This window comes from Talpa europaea (assembly GCF_964194135.1).
Source record: "Talpa europaea genome assembly, chromosome: 9".
NCBI classification, from domain to species: Eukaryota; Metazoa; Chordata; class Mammalia; order Eulipotyphla; family Talpidae; genus Talpa; species Talpa europaea.
Window position 1 is genome coordinate 77,400,059 of NC_140076.1, and position 18,337 is coordinate 77,418,395.

The 18,337-nt window shown below is 51.5% G+C and overlaps 2 protein-coding genes across 7 annotated transcripts in view; one reads left to right on the forward strand and one right to left on the reverse strand.

Moving 5' to 3' along the window:
• ASH1L (ASH1 like histone lysine methyltransferase) overlaps positions 1-3,040 on the forward strand; it is a gene marked incomplete at both ends in the record, with an annotated part of 171,352 nt that extends 168,312 nt beyond the window's left edge. Inside the window, 4 exons of the mRNA XM_084243812.1 lie at positions 23-189; positions 1,340-1,380; positions 2,316-2,617; positions 2,949-3,040. Coding sequence (XP_084099938.1) covers positions 23-189; positions 1,340-1,380; positions 2,316-2,617; positions 2,949-3,040 — 602 coding nt within the window. The remainder of the gene's footprint in view (positions 1-22; positions 190-1,339; positions 1,381-2,315; positions 2,618-2,948) is intronic.
• A 6,765-nt stretch (positions 3,041-9,805) lies between these two features.
• RUSC1 (RUN and SH3 domain containing 1) lies at positions 9,806-17,570 on the reverse strand (the record flags this gene model as incomplete). 6 transcript variants are annotated; one of them, XM_084243338.1, is made up of 10 exons in its annotated part: positions 9,806-9,974; positions 11,441-11,569; positions 12,390-12,951; positions 13,626-13,672; positions 13,866-13,971; positions 14,051-14,225; positions 14,345-14,421; positions 14,573-14,671; positions 15,543-15,944; positions 16,205-17,570. In XM_084243338.1, the coding sequence occupies 10 exons, from the start codon at positions 17,568-17,570 to the stop codon at positions 9,806-9,808; spliced, it is 3,132 nt and encodes a 1,043-aa protein (XP_084099464.1). The 6 variants fall into 6 exon arrangements, with proteins under 6 accessions (XP_084099464.1, XP_084099463.1, XP_084099466.1 ...); XM_084243337.1 differs by having other exon boundaries at positions 14,339-14,421; XM_084243340.1 differs by lacking the exon at positions 15,543-15,944 and having other exon boundaries at positions 12,390-12,657.
• Between the last annotated feature and the right edge of the window lie 767 nt (positions 17,571-18,337).

Consider the following 18,337-nt stretch of genomic DNA (forward strand, 5'->3'; position numbering starts at 1 on the left):
TTAACAATGTTTGGACTCATAGGGAGACCCAAAGGAGTGAAGGAACAAGATGTGTACATCTGTGATTATCGACTTGACAAGTCAGCACACCTGTTTTACAAGATCCACCGGAACCGCTATCCAGTCTGCACTAAACACTATGCCTTCGACCACTTCCCCAAGAAGCTCACTCCCAAAAGAGATTTCTCAGTAAGTCCCCTTCCTACCCTGTCAGGACAATGTAATTTATGTGTGGAATTCACAACATAAGAATTTTCAAGTGACTTTGCTTCTTCATCCTGTTCCCATCCCAAATTATGAAAATCTGCATCTCTATTTGGGATGTTTGAACAACATAAATACATATATTCTGCATTTCCTGGCATGGGTTATGTCTCAGGAAATTGTTGATTTCAGTCAGGTTTTCCTCTTTTATCCTCTCTCATCTCTTCACCATCTTTACCCTTCAGCCCCATGTTGTAGTTTTGTTTTTCACATCCATAATTTTAAGAAGTCAGTAGGAAGAATAGCAAGAATCCTGAGAAACCTTTGGTAAAAATAATTCAATGCCTTTTCTTTTTGCCCCTGGACAAAGAGACATAAAGACATCAGGATATAAAATCTGAGTAGTACAGAAATAAGAAAAACATTGTGTATTGCCCGCTGAGAAAATAATGGTTAACATTTGCATTTTCAACCTTTTTCCTGTATTTTTTCTTTCAAATTGTGAAAATACAATACCAATCTTGTGCCATTCTTTTTTCCATGAAGGTTTTGATATCCGTCCACCTGCTGTAATGAGAACATGGACTGAGTCCTCATCCTTGAGTGTCCCTATATTGGGCCTGTCAGAATTCATAGCTGTCATCCTGGGATGCTTAGAAATAGTCTAACAAGAAAGCAAACCTCTGTATCCCTGTTCTTCCAATTATTATTTTTGGATTTCTCTAAATAGTATTTTATATTCTCTTTGCCTACCACAAGGCCCTGCCTCTCATCTAGAGTTCTTTGGTCTTGCTTATTCAGTCACAGCTCACTAATTAGCTTTGAAAGCCCAACCTTAACTACACAAGTGTTGGGGTACAGCAGAGAGGATTGTGAGCCTGTTTTACTGTCAATCAGTCACGTCTTACAAAGTGCTAAAAAGCCATTGTGGCCCACAGAATAATAGATGTACTAAACTTCTGACCTTAAAACAGTCACCCGGCTTATAAAGTCTTTATCCCTATTTTTTTTCTTCCTTTTACCTTTTTATTTACTTGCCTCCCCCATTTCCCTTTTTCTGAGTTGTCCCCAGATTACCTGATTTAGCTTTGACAGCTTCTACAATACACTTACTGGTTCCTTATTTTCTCTGCAGCCTCATTATGTCCCAGACAACTACAAGAGGAACGGAGGGCGGTGAGTCTTGTGGGGAATATAAGGAGTTTAAGGGTTTGATGAACAACTTGAATGGAGCAAGTGACTAGACATCTACCCATTCAGCACCACCCTGAGATTGGGATTCTCTGACATAGTAGCCCAGTGTAATGTCAACAGCGATATGAAAGAACTAGACTGCAATGGACGTGGTCTCATGGAGCAAAGCCTTAGTTGGGGCAGGGAGGGTGGTTTGCAAGGACTAAAGATACAGAAGAAGAGATTTGGAACAGAACTCTAGACAGATTCAGAAGTCATTTTTAGATTTTTGCAAGCTTTCCCCTTATCCCATGGTGAATCAGCTCTTGAGACCTCTGTTAAGGAACAGAAATAGCCAGAAAGTGCACGGTTTTAGCTGAGCACTTTGGGTTTATAGTTTTTATTTGTGCTTTTTTGTTCATGAGTGGAGTGTTCTTGGAGAAAGAGCACTGAAGTCTTCAGTTCCCTTTTTTGTTGAATGTGGGCATAACACCTACTTTGCCTGTGTCAGTAGCTTAGCTAGCATAAGGGGGAAATTACTAGATAATAGATGTAAGAAAAGTCGGGAAAAGTAAAAGCTCCTTTTAAATACTCATTGTAATTGTTACAAGGCTATGCCATACCCATACCTCTTCTGTGTAGTTATGAAGCAATCAATGAGAGCAAGCTAAGTAATTTTTCCCAGCTCTGGTATGTTTTTTGGATTCTTGAAAGAAAGAAAAAAAATTAAATTTTACAAATACATAATAAATTTCAGAGAAAGGTAGTGTGATTTGTTCAAATAATAATAGACTAGAGCCAAGTTTATAGCTCTTGAACTAAGACTCTTAACAGTTAGACTGCAGAATCTCAAGACTTCCTCAGGTTTCTTCCCTTCATTCCATCCCCAAATACCCTGCTCAGTCTTACTTTATTAAATTCGTCTGTCGTTCTGGCAGATCATCCTGGAAGTCTGAACGCTCAAAGCCACCCCTGAAAGACCTGGGCCAGGAGGATGATGCTCTGCCCTTGATTGAAGAAGTTCTGGCCAGTCAAGAGCAAGCAGCCAATGAGATGCCCAGCCTGGAGGAGCCAGAACAGGAGGGGACCACTGTGGACGTCAGTGATAGTGAAAAAAAGGTGGAGGAAAGTAGTCAAGAATCCCAACCAGCATGTACCCCCGAGGAGCGACGGCATAACCAACGGGAACGACTCAACCAGATCTTGCTTAATCTCCTGGAAAAAATCCCTGGAAAAAATGGTAAGACGATGCAAGTTCATATCTGGGGTTTAAGATAAATGGGGAGGAGGGAGTGGAAAAACAACTTCTAAACCCAGAATGGATAATGTTCTAAGAAAATAGCATAGTTCTTTCATGGGCCTGTGTTTAATTTCATGTTGGTAATGAAACTGGGAGGTGTGAGGATCTCCTCCCCCAGAGAATACCTTTTATCACCTTGGGCTAAAGGAAGGCCTGACTGCTTATGGGTTAGAAAAGGAATCATTGAACTTCTGTGATATCCTTAGAGCTCAAATATGGAATAAGGAGTGGGAGGGTGGTATCTGATGAGCCTCCTTGGTTCTGTTTTCAGCCATTGATGTGACCTACTTGCTGGAGGAAGGATCAGGCAGGAAACTGCGAAGGCGTACTTTGTTTATGCCGGAAAACAGCTTTCGGAAGTGAACCTCAAAGAATGAGAACCTCAAGCGTCTGGAATCCAGTGGAGTGAACAGTCCTGCCTCCTGTTCTCTGAGTGTGAACAGGGGTGGGAAGGGTCCGTCCAGCAGGGGGAATGGGGCCATGCCATTGACATTAGGTACTTAATAAAACTTGGAGCTAGGAGAGAGGAAGAGGAAGGGGATCTATCTAAAACAGTTCAGTTTAACTTGTTTTCCTCTCCATTGCTTCACCCTGAGGGTTAATAATGTAGGGAGGAGGGCAGAGCACATTGAGGATGACCAGGACTTGTTGGTACTTTACAGCACTTGCCTCTCCTCCCAGCTTGGATATTTCTGTGTCATCTTCTGATCCTACAGGCACTGCTTCCTACCCAGGTATAAATCAATCCAAAGGGATAGGGCCAAGATCCCCACCGCTACCCCATCTGTTCTCTATAGCTCCAAGAGCTACTCTGAGGCCTAGAACAGAAGCAGTTAACTGGGGCCTCTTTCTAGATCCCTGACTAGAAAAGTTTCTCTCTCCTTTCTTGCCCAACCAGGTCAAAATAAAACGTGAGTTGACAACTCAAAGCACTTGTAACTGCTGCCCCTCTCCCTACCTCTACTCCCCAAAATAGAATCATAGAATAGGGAAGGCCCCCATGGGGTCAGAAGGGCACAGTACTTATTGTAATTATTTTTGTGTTAGCCTTCATAATCTGCCGAACATATTTTTTTCTAACGAGAAGGCCGGGCCCCCGCCAGCACACATGCTCTTTATGCGCTGTGGTTCTTGTGTGTCTCTCTGTGCTGTGCGAATGGAGAATCATTTCAAAATAAAATCATTTTAACACCTACATAAAACTCTAACCTCCCCCTTCCCAACAAAAATCACTACATAAACTGTTGAGCAGTATTCACCTATCAGAGCATTTGTTGTGGGTGTATATTATCAATTGAAAACACTACTCTTGTTTTCTTAATTGTACAGTTTTCAATATCCATCTCTTAAAGAGACAGTGTGTTCTCCCCACCCCCTTGTCCCGTCTTTCCTCCATCATCAGGAGGAATATCCAGGGAGCCTCCTTCCTTCCCATCCTCTTGACCAGAAGTTACCAGACAATACTGTCTCTTTAAAAATAAAATTTAAGAAGCTTTGCTTTGTTGTCTCTCAGACATACATATGCATATATGTTTTAGATGTTCTTATAAAGAAAAGATGGTTTTTAAACGTGCCAAGTTGTGTGTGTATATATATATGTGTATATATATATATGCATATATATATCTGCTGCGTGATTAGTAAGCAATACAATAGTAAACATGTCCCATTACTTTTTTCTAATATTGGACCAATGCTGTCCTAACTGTACATTTCCCCTTATGATGACGACACTCTGACTTGTTTAGGTAGAAACATTGACCACCTTCCATTCCATTGAATCTTTTTTTCTTTTTCTTCTTTCTGTGTCAATCTTGAAGGAAAAAACAAAAGAGACAGGGGATGCCAAAGATCCCCTTGAGCAGAGAAAAAGCAGAATAAATATTTTATTAAAGAAAAAAGAGAATTAAGAAAATAGTTTGGAGTATTTTCTTACTGTAGAGAAGCACTGTACATTACTAAGAGACCTGGGTATAAGATACTCATGTGTGGAGCTGGAAAAATCGCATGTCCAAGCCCGTTTGAGTGGTTTCTTTTGATTTTTGTTGCAGGGAGCTGGGTGGGAGGGAGGTGGGGGACTAGGGGCACTTTGGGGGTCTCCTTTTAGTCAGAAGCAGGAAAACGAGAAGAAAGAGATTAAATTCAATATTTCCTTTAATAGTGTTAAACACTAAAATTTTAAAAAATACAAAAAAAGAAAAAAAGAAAAAAAACTTTGTAAAATGCGAGAACAGAAGCAAAAGACACTACGCTCTGTCATTTTATCTTTCTTTTGTTGAAAGACTAAAAACTGAAATGTTTTTTAGACAATCAAATGTTAGGTAAGTGCAAAAACTTCGTTTTTCTTACTGGTGTAGAAATTAATGCCTTTTTTTATTTTTCAGTTATTTTATAATAACGAAATAAAAAGAACCCCCTAGCTGCCAGGCGGGTTTTGGTGTTTGAAATGCGGGGCAAAGCACTACATCACTGCAAATAGATACAGAGTTAGTCTGCATGTCTGTAGGCTGTGTGATTGCGGAAAATATAAATGCTGCTAATATATTTCCTTTTTACAAAAGCATATCTAAATAGATGATTGTTTTGATGTTAATCTTTGTAAATTATGTATTACCAATTTTAACATTGGATGTAATTGCATAAAAAGCTTGCATCTCAATCCTTGAAAGTCTAGTATTAAATGGAAAAAAACTTTTCCTAACTGCAGAGTGGTGAGCTTGCTATTTTTTTTCCTCTTTCCCTGTCCTTCATTTATCGTCCAGGACCTTCTCCTTCCTGTTTCCAAAGAGATCCTTTTAATACCACATCATGAGCATATGGGCCCCAAATGAGTGTACTCACTGCTTTTGCCTCTTAGCTAAAGCCCTTTCCTCAATACTAGGATCTCTGTGGTCTGAGCCCAGCCTACCTAGTCAGCACAGTAGTCACGTAGACCCCTGTCCCTTGCACGTGTGTCTATCATCTCATTTAATAGTAACCTCCAAGGCCGGCGATCCCTTCAGGCCACATTTTCTTAGGCCACTGTGTTAGTTCATTTCCCTCATGAGCACTTTACGTGTATTCATTTATTAATCTTCATAAGAGCCGTTGTAGGTAGGTGTCAAAAGCCAGTTTCATAGATGAGGAAACTGAAGCAACAGAAAGGCTATGTAACTTGCCCAAGCTCGTTGGTTAATCTTCGCAATATGGATAACAGACCGGGGCTCTGCTACGGGACCAAGCCGCTGCATGACCAAACGCAAGCCCCTGTGCTTAATCAGTAAGCGTGTGTGCTCCAGGCTGCCCCCTCTCCCCTTTCTTCCAGCTAGTGACTGGGGATTTCTTTTGTGGTGGCTTTCTCTGAAATGCCAAAGCCACCCCCATTATTCAGAACTAAGTGATTCAGAACAAGACATTCGGGACCACTGCACAGTGCATGAAGAATGATGAACTTCTATCCGCGGATGGGAAGGACTGGCGTGGGATCGTCTCTGTTAGCAAGGGCAGCAGTGTTTTACTCTGTTTTAAATCAGTGCAACTTAGAACAGGCTGGTGTGGAACAAATCCAACAGCACCCAGAGGAACCCATTGAAGGAACCACAGGAACACTCTCCCTGAAAACTGGGTTACTTCCCCTGCCGTTTGGTTATGGAAATTTTTTCCTGATACCTTACTCGCAGATAGTTTTGTTCCTTTACTCTTTTTTGTTGTTGTTGTTGTTGTTCCTTTATTCTTGTACAAGAATTGACACAAAAATGGTGCACTCCCTTATTATTCCCACATGCTTGGCAGTCGTCCACAGTGACTACCAGGCCCTTGTCGATGTTTCAGGAAAATCTGCAGACTGCTGCTGAACAGTCACTGTTTTTCCCTTACAAATACAAAACTGCCAGTACTGTGGACCCTGATCCCAGAACTGCAGTTTCTTCACAGATCTCGGGAAGTTGTGCTAGGGCAGAGGATTTTTCAAAAATATGACGAGGGCTCTATCTTTGAATAATAGTGAATTTTTAGGGAAAGCCTGAGAGACAATACTACAAAATCATGTTGATGATTTCAGATTTTGGAAGTAAAATTTTGTGTTATTTATGTTCTTTATGGAAATTTGAATTTCAAGTATCTGAACTCATTTGTATTCTCTGCAGAATACTGATTCAGAAATTTTTCCTTTGGGGAAAAAATTAGTATGAACATTTCCATGGTATTTAATGTAAAAAGATCCAAATATGGTCAGTTGTAAAATTTAATTTTTTTTAATTTATTTATTTTTACAAGCACTGGGTACAGTCAGAAGCGCGGGAGGGTGAGAGAATTCACCAGAGCCAGAGCAGAACAGGCAGACTGACAAAATACACTGCTGAGGGGAGCAGCGGGCAGCAGGAGAAGGTCTGCGCGCCATGTGGGACCCTAGCCCGGCGGCTGGGGATCGAACCGATGCTGGGGAGGCTTCACAGCTTTGCAACCCAGCGCTCAACTGCTGCGTTACCGGGGAGGCCCAAAATTTAAATTTTATACAAAACAAAATCCTTATAGCCTCTAAAATCATTATTTCTCATTTGTAGGTGGGAAAATAGGATTGTTAAATAACTTGGCAGAGATCACCTAGTAACTAATGTTAGAACTAGAACTCCAAAAATCTGTATATTCATTCCCATATATGAAAATGTTGGAAATAGCCAAAAATGTGACCCTACTAACCAAGAAAGATAAACCTGCCAACAACTGGAATACCTAAAAAAAATTGCCCCAGACATTGGTCAAACATTTATACACTGAGTTGAGCTAGAACAGAGTTGCTCCCACACATCAAGGTGATTGACGGAAAGAGCTTAACCTCTTTATGAGAACTTAGGCCTTATCCTACTGCTAGGTCTCATCACGACTGCAAAAACAATGATCAGTACTTGAATTTTTTCACATACTTTTTTAACCTTTAATATCTACTATAACTGTTCCATCCTAGATAATCTATAATAGTGCAAAACCAAATTTGTTATCAGTGGTCTATTTCATGAGGTGGTCCCACCGCTCTGAGCACCCACTCCAGCCTGGGAACCATTAGACTTCGACTGCAAGTGTCATCGGGCCAGATCTCACTGATGCTCCTAACAGTACTGTTCTAGAATTCTGCCCAGTTGTTAGCATTACTCGAAAACCAAACACTTAAGGAGAGATCAAAAAAGGAGAGGGCAGGTTGAATCATGTAAAATGAGAGCTCTATAGGGCCTCCCTGGTGGTGCAAGGGGTTAAATCTCAGCACTATGAAGCTATCCACAGCCTCTGCAGCACGAGTTCAATCCCCAGCCAGGGAGGTGACCCATACAGCACAGCAGACCTCTTCTGTCTCACCCACTGCTCCCCTCAGCAATGTATTTCAGTAGACCCGCCTGTTCTGCTCCCCACTCTGTCTCTGGTAAATCCTCTCTCACACACACACACACACACACACACACACACACCGCTCTGGCCTATACCACAGTTCTTATATGCATAAATAAATAAAAAGAACATAACTAGGGATTCCCAAGGGCCCTTAGGATCTATCCAAAATGAAACTGGGGGCCTCCCTGGTGGCGCAGGGGGTTAAGTACAGCACTGTGAGGCTGTCCGTGGTCTTTGCAGTGCAAGTTCGATCCCCAGCCGGCTGGGGAGCAACCCTTATGGCACAGCAGACCTCTCCTGACTCGCCCGCTGCTCCCCTCAGCAGTGTATTACGGTACATCTGCCTGTTCTGTTCCCTGGTCTCTGGTGAATCTTCTCACCCACCACAGCTCTGGCCTATACCCCACTTCTTAATAATTAAAAAAAATAAAATGGGGGTATAAAGTTGAGAGGGGACCCAAACACAAAGAACAGATGACTCGCAGGAATTGGTGAGGAATGGGGAACATTAACTCTTAGAAAATGTAAAAAGTATAAGACATCTGAGTCTGATCAAACCTGCTCCTGAGTATTTCCAAAGCTTTGGCTCTGCAGTCCTCAAATCACCTCATGCCTTCATCCAAAGATGAAGGAAAACAGTCAAATTTCTTCTTTCCTGTGTTTCACTTCATAGTTGTCAGCTTCCCCCTAACTTTCCTGTTGCCTGGTTATAATTACAGCTTTCTATTCTTCTAATCTCTTAAAATCTTACAGTAATTCCCAACCCCATCCTCAAAGCTCCAAAGCATCTTAGCTTTTCTCCTTTCAAAAGACTGAAAGGAAACTCTTTAACTCCTACTAAAATAATAGACATCAAATTATTTTGCCTTCACCTGAAATTATATCACCACAGAATATGAAAGAGAAAAAAATGTGTCAGTCACTTCTTGCAACCCTTTAATTCTTCCCTTCACAAAAGCGAATCTAAGTACACATTTCAAGGGCCATCTAAGTCTTGCCTGCTCTCCCATATTTCCTCAGATTCCTACTTTAGCAGTCTAGTAAGACAAACTACCAAGTCTCACAGCAGAGACACACTCAGCTTCAGGCACCATTCCAGGGCCCCTTCTCCATTCCTCAGGGAACAAGACCTGAACCTGGGTGAGGAAGGCAGCATCGGCCCCTGGCTTCCCTCCCCTCCCACCACAGCTTACGTCCTGAAACTAACAGTGACACGCGCGCACACATTTAACTCCCACGCTTTATTGGGACAAAAGAGGAAGGAGGCAGACCAATAGCACAGGCCACCCACCAGGGGTGTCCAGACGTCAGCACCTAGTACAGCATGAGTACATAATAAATACAGGCAACGTGGGGGGGGGGTGCAATGGGGGGAGATTCCATACACGGAGAAGACTAGAGGCACCTCTAGTCTTGGGAACTGAGGCGTATACTGTACTGGCACAGTCCACTTACAAATGGAGAGGGTAGAGGTGGGGCTAGCTTTCCATTTTGCAGATAGGGAGACTTCCCCTTATGCACATGGGAAAGAAAAGAGATTGCATGGAGGGACATTTCTCTTTATAGATTTGTAAATTTCACCTTACAGATGGGCATGGGCAGAAAAAAGGAAAGTATTTTATATATTATCAGAAATGGGTGTGGGGGGCAAGTGTCGTTTGCAGACAAGGAGTGCTTCAGGGGGGATCCGTTTACACAGGTTAGTGTTCTCGGCCATTCCACTTCTCGGATGATAGGGAGAGACATTTGCAGGAAAAGGTCCCAGGCCTAGAGGACAAGAGAGGTGTACCCCACGGGCACCAGCCCCTCCACTCCCTCCCGCCCACAGCGAAGCCAGTCCTCGTCCACAGTGGCGATGACACGCAGCACTTCCCCCCGCCGGAAGCTCAGCTGGTCAGGTCCTGCAGCAGTGTGGTCACAGAGCGCCCGGACTGCCCTGTGGGGAGCCAGAGGGAGAGGCTAGGGTGAAAGGGGTAGGGATGCCCCGGCCTCCACCTGCCCAGTGTGTGGAGCATCCTGTTGGCTCAGCTCAGTGAACACGGACAGGGCTCTGGAGGAGGCACAGGGCCCATCTAGCAACATGTTGATTCTCACTAGGCTCCAGCCCCGTGCTGAGCAAACCCAATCTTCAGCACCCACTCTAGCCACTTGAGGTGATCTGCACTTCTCTGATGCTTCAAAGTGACCAGATGCAAACAAAATGACTCATCTTAAGCCTCCAAACAGCTCCTCATCCTCAATCCCCTACCGTGGTAAACAGCATCACCTTCTACCCAGTTGCTCCTGGCCAAAACCGGAATGTGTCTCACTCCTTACTCTCTCCATTGATTGATGTTATCTCCCATTATTCCATCTTCAACTTCGATGCACCGTCCCAGTTTAGGCCTCCAACTCTTCCCTCCGGCTGGACCACTGCATATGGTCCAACAGGTCTCCCTGAATCTCTCCTGACCTCCCTCCCCAGTTCTTCAGAGAGCCTCCTAAGACATAGCAAGCATATCATTCCCAGGCTTAAGACCCTCTCCTGGCTCCCATCACCTCAGGTGACGTCCAGCCTCCTTCACTGGCCTTAGCATGGCGCCAGCCTCCCCATCACCGCTCCCAGCATCTTGAACTCCAGGCACAACCAATCATGGACCTCATTTACCGAACTTGGGTTCTCCACCTCTGCATCCTGTTCCTTCTGCCAGGTGCACAGCCAACACCATCACTAAGCCTCCCTGAGCCCCTAGACCTAGGGAAGAAGCCCTCAATATGTGACCCCAAAGGACTCAGGCTTCCTCTCCTAGAGTCGTTACCAGAATTGTAACTACTCATCTAGTCATCAGTATCCCACCAACTACACCTTGTTGAGGGCAGGGACCCCAAGATGTATTACTTTGTATTCTCTCCCCTAGCACAATGCTTAGCACATAGTAAATACTTGAAAAACATTGCTTGAATGAATGAAAAATCAAGAAGACTAATCCAGTGGATTGAGAGACCCCAAAGGAAGCAAGACCGCAAAGCAGAAGCAGCTCCTGATACCAAGTCAGAAGACCCCACTGCAGGGAAACACAGCCCCTCAGGGAACACACGTGGGCGCATCCACGTACACACACTGGAATCAAAGTCACCATTAACTGTGTGCCGACGCTTTTATAAAATTACGTTTGGGCTTCACGACAACCATAACAAAAGTATAAACGATCATTTCTTTTTAACGGTGAGAGAAACTAAACCTCAGAGGAATGGGTGTCACACCAATAATAAGCAGTGAAGATACAATGCAAACTTAGCACTGTCTGCCCTGAAGCACAAGACCTTTTATACTCCCTCCCACCTACTCCGTGCGTGCGCGCGCGCACACACGCATACACACACGCACACACTTGAACACCAATTCTCCCTGATTCCCCTTACCTGTGGGTCTGCACCAAGCTGTCTACTGAGGCCTCAAGCTCCTCAGGAAAGGAGGGAGTGTCAGAAGGTGGCCCCCGCTTCACCAGAGCTAACACGTTCACCGTTGGGGACAGCCAGCTGGAGGGTCTCCTGGAGGAAAGGACACAGGGTTACAAGGTCTTTCCTCCACCAGAAAAGGAACCCAAGAATCCAGGGCTTTTGAAGAGGCTTAGGGGCCAGTCCACGGTTCAAGAGAGGACAGAACATGGTGACCCTGAGGGCAGAGTGGCAACTGTGGGCCACAGGTACTTTAAGTGATAGGGGGTGAGTGACTACAGAGGTCAACAACACCGAAGATCGTGACGGGACCTGTGGAACCAGCAGGCTCAGAGAGATCTAGGGGGTCACTAACATCTGGAGTCGTTAGTGTCACCAATGGTCAGATCCTAGAGAAGATGTCAGCAAATTATCTCTGCTCTATAAAGTGCAAGATGGAAAATATTTTTGGTTTTCAGGGACAAGAGGCGAAATGGAGGACATTATGTGGGTTCTTACATAACCATCAAATACAGCCACTTAAGAATGTAGGATCGGGCCTCCCCGGTGGCGCAGCGGTTGAGCGCTGGGTTGCGAAGCTGCCCGCAGCCTCTGCAGCGCCGGTTCCATCCCCGGCTGCTCCCCGGCCACCAGAGGAGGGTCCCGCATGGCTCGCAGACCTCTCCTGCCGCCCGCTGCTCCCCTCAGCAGTGTACTTCGGTCCTTCTGCCTGCTCTGCACCCCGCTCTGGCTCTGGTGAATTCTCTCACCCTCCCGCGCTTCTGACTGTACCCAGTGCTTGTATAAATAAATAAAAATAAATCTTTAAAAAAAAAAAAAAAGAATGTAGGATCACTATAGAATTAGAATGTGGAGTGACTCGGGGATCTGGGAAGGGGGCAGGCGTGATGGAGGGGACCAGGGATCCCGTTACCTGGACTTTAGGACTCCACTCTCAGTTTCTGTGAGGCCCCCAGGCACTCCAAACAGTCTCCCCAGCCACAAGCCTCTGTCTGGGCCTCTGCCTGGTGTGGCTTCTTCTGGGGGCGGGGTCCTCTCTTGTGCGCCCTCAGCTGCGACCCCAGGACGCCTGCATCCCCACCGGGGAAGAGGAAAGCCCTCGGTGCCCCCAGAGGCGTAGACCCGGGAGGCCTGGGTCAGCTGCTCCCACCAGCTTCCCGGTGTGGGAGAGCTTGAGGGGGCTGAAGGAGCTGGAGAGGCCTCCCCAGAAGCCCCCCGAAGACTCTGAGCCAGCCGCCCCCCCCAGTGCAGCATGGCTTGCACGGTCTGCTGCAGCGCAGGAGGTGAGTCCGGCGGGGCCGGGGCAGGGGGCGGGCCCAGGGGCAGGTGGTGGTGGTGTTCAAAGAGCAGGTCCAGGTGGAAGGTGAGTACCGACAGTGGCTGCAGCAGCAGCAGCAGCTCTGTGGACAGGGCAGGGCAGCCGCCTTGGGCCAGGGAGAAGAAGCCGGTGGGCAGGTACAGGAGGGACAGCAGGCCTGGGAAGGAGCAGCTCACATTAGCCCCACCCTGGCCTAGTCCCAGAGGACCCTGCATCAGCCCCCAGTCAGCACACATCCCCCCAGCCTCATTCAGTGCCCACACGGGAGGGGGTGGGTAAAGGGGGGTATGTGAAGCCCAAAGGGGGGTATGTTTGACATCCCTGCGTAGATAGAACAGAGGCCTAGAGAGGCAGACACAGGTAGAACAAGTGGTGACTAGCAGCTAACAGAAAGGACTTGAGGGTCATGGGAGCAAAATGCAGGAGTGGGGGGTTAGTCTAGCCTGAGGGTGGGGTGGAGCCTCATTGAAGAAGGTTCCAAAGGAGGAAGGAAAGTTAGAGAAGAGCAGGAGGTGGAGGGAGGCCAGTTTTAGATGAAAGCACATCAAGTCGGGTTCTCAGGCAGGAAGAACCGAAAGAGAAAGGACAACAGTCACAGGAAAGCCACAGAGCTGGAGGCCGGGAAGAAGGTGGTGGTCACATGACCAAGGTCTGAGGTGAGGATTTGGGTCTTTTCTCCTATGGGCAAAGGGCCCTCTTTGAAGAGTTTTAACCAGAAAAGCAATGAGATCAGATTATTCGGGCAGCATTGGGAACCAAGAGAAAAGATCCCTTCCCCTCCCCTGCCCCCAAGCCCTTCAATCCCCATCCTCTCCCATTCAGGCCTCTGACCTGCATCTTCCTGGAGACTGGAAAACCAGAGTTCCAACTGCTTAGTGCTGGGGAGAAAGGAGGGGACAGAATTCAGGGAGGTGGAGTTCCAGCCCCGCTGGGTGGGAGGCAGAGATGAGCCTGGAAGAGCAGAAGCTTCTGGGGACATAGAGCACCCCGACTGCATCCCCCCCCCCCCGCCCCGCAACCCCCCTTTGGGCCCCAGGCTGAGGGAGTGATGCCAGAGAGGAGGACACTCACTTGAGGAGACCCAGGATGAAGGCGTGGAAGCGGCTCCGGCTGCTGCTCAGGGGGGCCAGGCGGCTGACCTGGCTATATAGAGCGCCCAGGCCCCGGGTGCTGGAGCCTGAGGACACCAGGCCTGTCAGCCAGGCCCCAGCCCTGCCCAATAGCCACCCACCAACCAGCCCTTAGGCCCCCTTTACCAGGCTTTACAGAGGCCCCCACCACACTCCAGGGGCTGCTCCTGCGCTGCCCTGTGATGAGGTCCTTCCGGAAAGGCTTCAGCCCATCGGCCACCAGGGCGTGGAGGGCTGGACAGAGAGTGGTCAGCACCAGGTGCCCCACGTCTGGGCTCAGCCGGCTGTCCCCCAACTGGGCCTGGAAATCAGTGCAATGGGCCTGGGTCCAGAGGTGCCTCTAGCACCCTCCCCACCAACTGTTACTGGCCCCCGGAACGGCATTACTGTCACCCCCATACATTCCCCAGGCACCTTCACCTTCTGAACCAAGTTCCGAGCAGCCCCAAAGTGCGAGATTATTTTATCCACCGAGGCGCTGACAGCTATCAGGAGACCTGGGAGGGGGCGCAAGGGAAGAAGCATCAAAGTCCACCAATCTCCCCGGCAAATCCAAGGGACCTGGAGAGAATGGTTTCGTGCTCATGCAGTCCCACCCAGCGAGGGGAGGCTGATTCAGGAGCCTGGGGTCCAAGCCAGACCTCCTACCTTTCTTCTGCTCCTGAAGCTGGCCAGTCCCACTCCGGGCTTCTGCCATCCACCGTCGCTGGGCCCCGGGGACACCGGCAAAAGACCAGGAACTGCGGACTGGAGCAAGGGAAGAAGACACAGTGACACTTAACCAAGGGTTACCCCAAGGACTCCGGGATTCCGCACAGGTCACCTGCGGCGCGGCACAGAGCCCCAAAGTGAGCCCTGCACAGATCCCAGCCACCCCTCTTCCCCCTCACACCCCCTCACACACACACTTCCCACTTCCCAGCCTCAGGGGCCGACTCCCACCTCCTCGGCCACGGAAGTCCCGGGGCGGGACTGCTGCACTCACCGCCCGCCAGCCCGGCTGGGGCCTGCAGGGCGGGAGATCTGAGGGCCCGGGAAGGAAGGGGCAGCCCTGCGCCCGCCCCAAGCCCTGGTCCGGCCCGCGGAGACCCGGGGAACACGTGGGGATCCTGAACCAATGGAAAGACAGACAGACGGCAATGGGAGGAGGGACAGAAGGTGAGGAGACCCTAGGATTGGGAGGCTGGAAGGCCCCGGAAAGGGGAAACCCGAGCCCCCCGCGACAGCGCGCGAGCGGCGGCCGGGAAGGGCGCGCCTGGAATCTGCTCGGCCAATGAGCTCCGGGAACGCCCCTCCACCCTCACCCAACAGGTGGGGATCCGGCTGGAACTGCAGCCCCAGCCCGGGGCCCCCGCACCTGGGAGCGCGCCCCGCGGCCCCGCACCGCGCACTTCCCCGGCGCGCCCGGGCGGGGTAAGGCCGGGCCCTGGGGGGGCGCGCAGTCCCCCCGCGGCGCCGGGAGCGGGCGGCCTCCCGGGGCCAGTGGCGGGCTCGGAATCCGCAGGGGCTGCAGGGCGGGGCCGAGCCCCAAAACCCAGGAAAAGCTACTGTAAGACCGCGGGCGGGCGGGCGGGCGGGCGGGGCGGGGCGGGCCCGCGGCCCCCCGGGGCCGTCTTACGTAGCCTGGGCGGAGGCGCGGGGCTCCTGGTCCGGCGAGGGCCCTTCGGCGGGCGCGGCGGCGGGGGGGCGGGCACCTGGCGGGGCGGGGAAGCCGCGGCGGGGAAGGAGCTACTTCTGGGGAAGAGCGGGGACAGCAGCAGGGCCAGCTCAGGGCTGGCCAGGCAGGGCAGGGCCCCCCGAGCTGGAGGCGAATAGGCCCCCACCGGGGACAGGCGGGCGGGCAGCAGCGGCTCCTCCGGGGTGCTCCGCGCCCCCAGCAGCCGCAGCCCCGCGCCGGGCCAGCCCGCCAGCGGCGCCAGCAGCAGAGCCCCGGCGGCGCCCGCGCCCCCGCCCTCCAGCAGAGGGCGCCCGGCGGCCGAGAGCCGGAAAACCCGCGGCCGCGGGAGCAGGAGGGGACGGGCTGCAGGCGGGGTTGGGGGGCAGGTGCGGGGCGGGGGAGAGGGCAGCGGGGCCGGCAGCCAGGCAAGGAGGGCGGGAGAAAGAGGGAGCAGAGAGTTAGTCCCGTAACCCAGTGCCCGCCAGTGCCCCTGCCCCGGAGCGCCCCCGGTAGAAGGGCCCGGAAGGATGGTGACGCAGGGAGGGAGACAGGGACAGGCGGCAGCTCTGCGGGCGAGGCGAGGCCGCCCCAGCCCTCCGCCCGCTGCCTCCTGCGGCTCTTACCCTCCAGGCCGGCCCGCGCGCCGGGCTCCTCGGGTTCCTTCGCGGCTGGGTGCTCCCGGCCGGCCACCGGGCTGCCCGCCCTGCCCTCCTCGGGCTGCCCTTCCGCGATGGGCTGCAGCCCAGGTCGGTTCTTCTTCCTCCGGGGCGGGACGGGTGGGGGCGGGGGGCGGGACGGGACCAAGGCCCAGCCGGCTGGGGGGTCCCGGGGCGGGAGGGGTGGGGGCGGGGCCCGGCTTCGGGCCCTGAGTTCCTTGAAGGTGGTGACTTCCCGGGGAGGCGGGGGCGAGCAGCCCAGCGACCCGGCGGGGGGCAGCTCGGTGTCGGGCGAGAAGACGATCAGCCAGTCGCTGCGGTCTTTCTTGGCCTGCGGCACCGGGGGCAACCCCGGGCCCCGCTTGCGCTTCTGGGCCAGCTCGTGGAAGGACGTGATTGTCCGGTGGGGCACCGGCTCCTCGCGGACGTCACTTCGCCATTCCCCATCAATTCTCCCTGCATCTGTTTTTGAGCCAGAATCAGTTATTCCTGGGTTGGTTTTCCAACCGGAGTCGAATTTTCCGGGTTCCGATTTCCAGCTGGAGTTAGTGTTCCCATTGATTTTCCAACCAGAGTTATTGTTCTCAGTGATTTTCCAGTCAGCTTCCGTTTTCTCTGTGTCGATTTTCCAAATGGGGTTGATTTTCCAACTGGGTTCGGTCTTACCGGCCTCGATCTTCCCGTCATCCGCCTCTGTGAGCTCTGAAATGGGGAGCTCTTGCTCCCCGCCCTCGTCCTCTTCCTCCACTCCCGAGGAAGGGCGGTCCTGGCAGGTGGTCAGGGCGTTGCAGTTGGAGTCCAGGCCAGGGCCGGGTGGGGAGGATGCTCCGGAGCAAGAATCAGGGGAGCAGCAGAAGCTGTCCGGGGAGCAGGCCCCGGGGCCCTGGGAAACCTGCGGGGGGGTCGGCTCCAGGGGGGCGATGCTGGCCTGAGGGTGGGCATCCTCTTCACCGGGGAGGTCTCGCGAGTAGACTGAATTGGGGGACTCGTCGGGGCTCAGATCTGAGCAAGAGCTGAGAGAGGAGGAGCAGCCGGGGTCCGAGGGAGAAGTAGCCCCCTCGTCCTCCTGTGCGGGATCCTGCCCGTTTTCTAGGCCCGGCCGGTGTTCCTGGCAGCATCGGCAGGGCACGGCCGGGCTGTTGGAATTGGCGTCCACCAGGGTCCCGCTGCAGGGACCCCGGCTCTCTTTGCCCCCGGTATCCCCTGGGGGAGGGGATGTGCTCAAGGGCCCCTCCCGTAGCTCTGGACGGCGGGACAAATGCAGACCCAGAGACACATGCTGGAGGTGGATGTGGTTGAGGTTGCAGAGTAAAGCCCTCTGAGGGGACAGCATGGTGCCGGCGGCGGCGGGGTGGCCTCTAGACAGTCAGGAGGATCGAGCTTCTCGCATCCGCCTACCTGGCAACCGCAGATGCAGACCTAGGAGACAGAGATGGTGAAACCCAGCCCGCGAGGGTGCCGGCCGCCCGAAGGACGCCGAGGTGACTGACGGCGGAGAGCAGGCCTGGAAAGGCGCCGGCGGCTTCCGACGATGTTCAAATGGCATGCAAATGACGATCGACCGGCCATTAGTTTCCACTGCAGTGTTTGCAGGTGGAGCCGAATGCAACCCCTCGGGAATGGGGCGGGGAGGGTCAGAGAACGCGGCTGCGCTATGGATCTCCGCGGAGATGCGGGGGCTTGAAAAAGGATGGGGGCCCAGATGGACCCCCGGATGTTCTCTACCGCAATCTGGCCCTATCCCCCGGCCTGACCCTAACTCTGAGGTAGAAACCAGGAGACGCCCCGCCCAGATGCTCTGAAATGGAGGGGTGAGGGGGAAGGGCACAGTAGGCCGGTTAATGCAGAAAAGGGGCGGGTGTGAGGGGGAAGGACCCAGCAAGCGTCAGTATGTCAGCTCCGCCTGGCACACCGCCCCGCACACCCCAGGTGGGCTCCGGGCTCAAGCCTGCAGGAGCCGTGCACCTTCACCCGGCTCGGAACACCAGCGTGTGGACCCATTCTCTTCGCATTAGTCTTCAGTCTTCCAGCCACCACCCTACCCGGTCTTTATTCATTTTACCACTCCCCTCTCTCGCCTCGCCCCGCGTGCTTCGATCC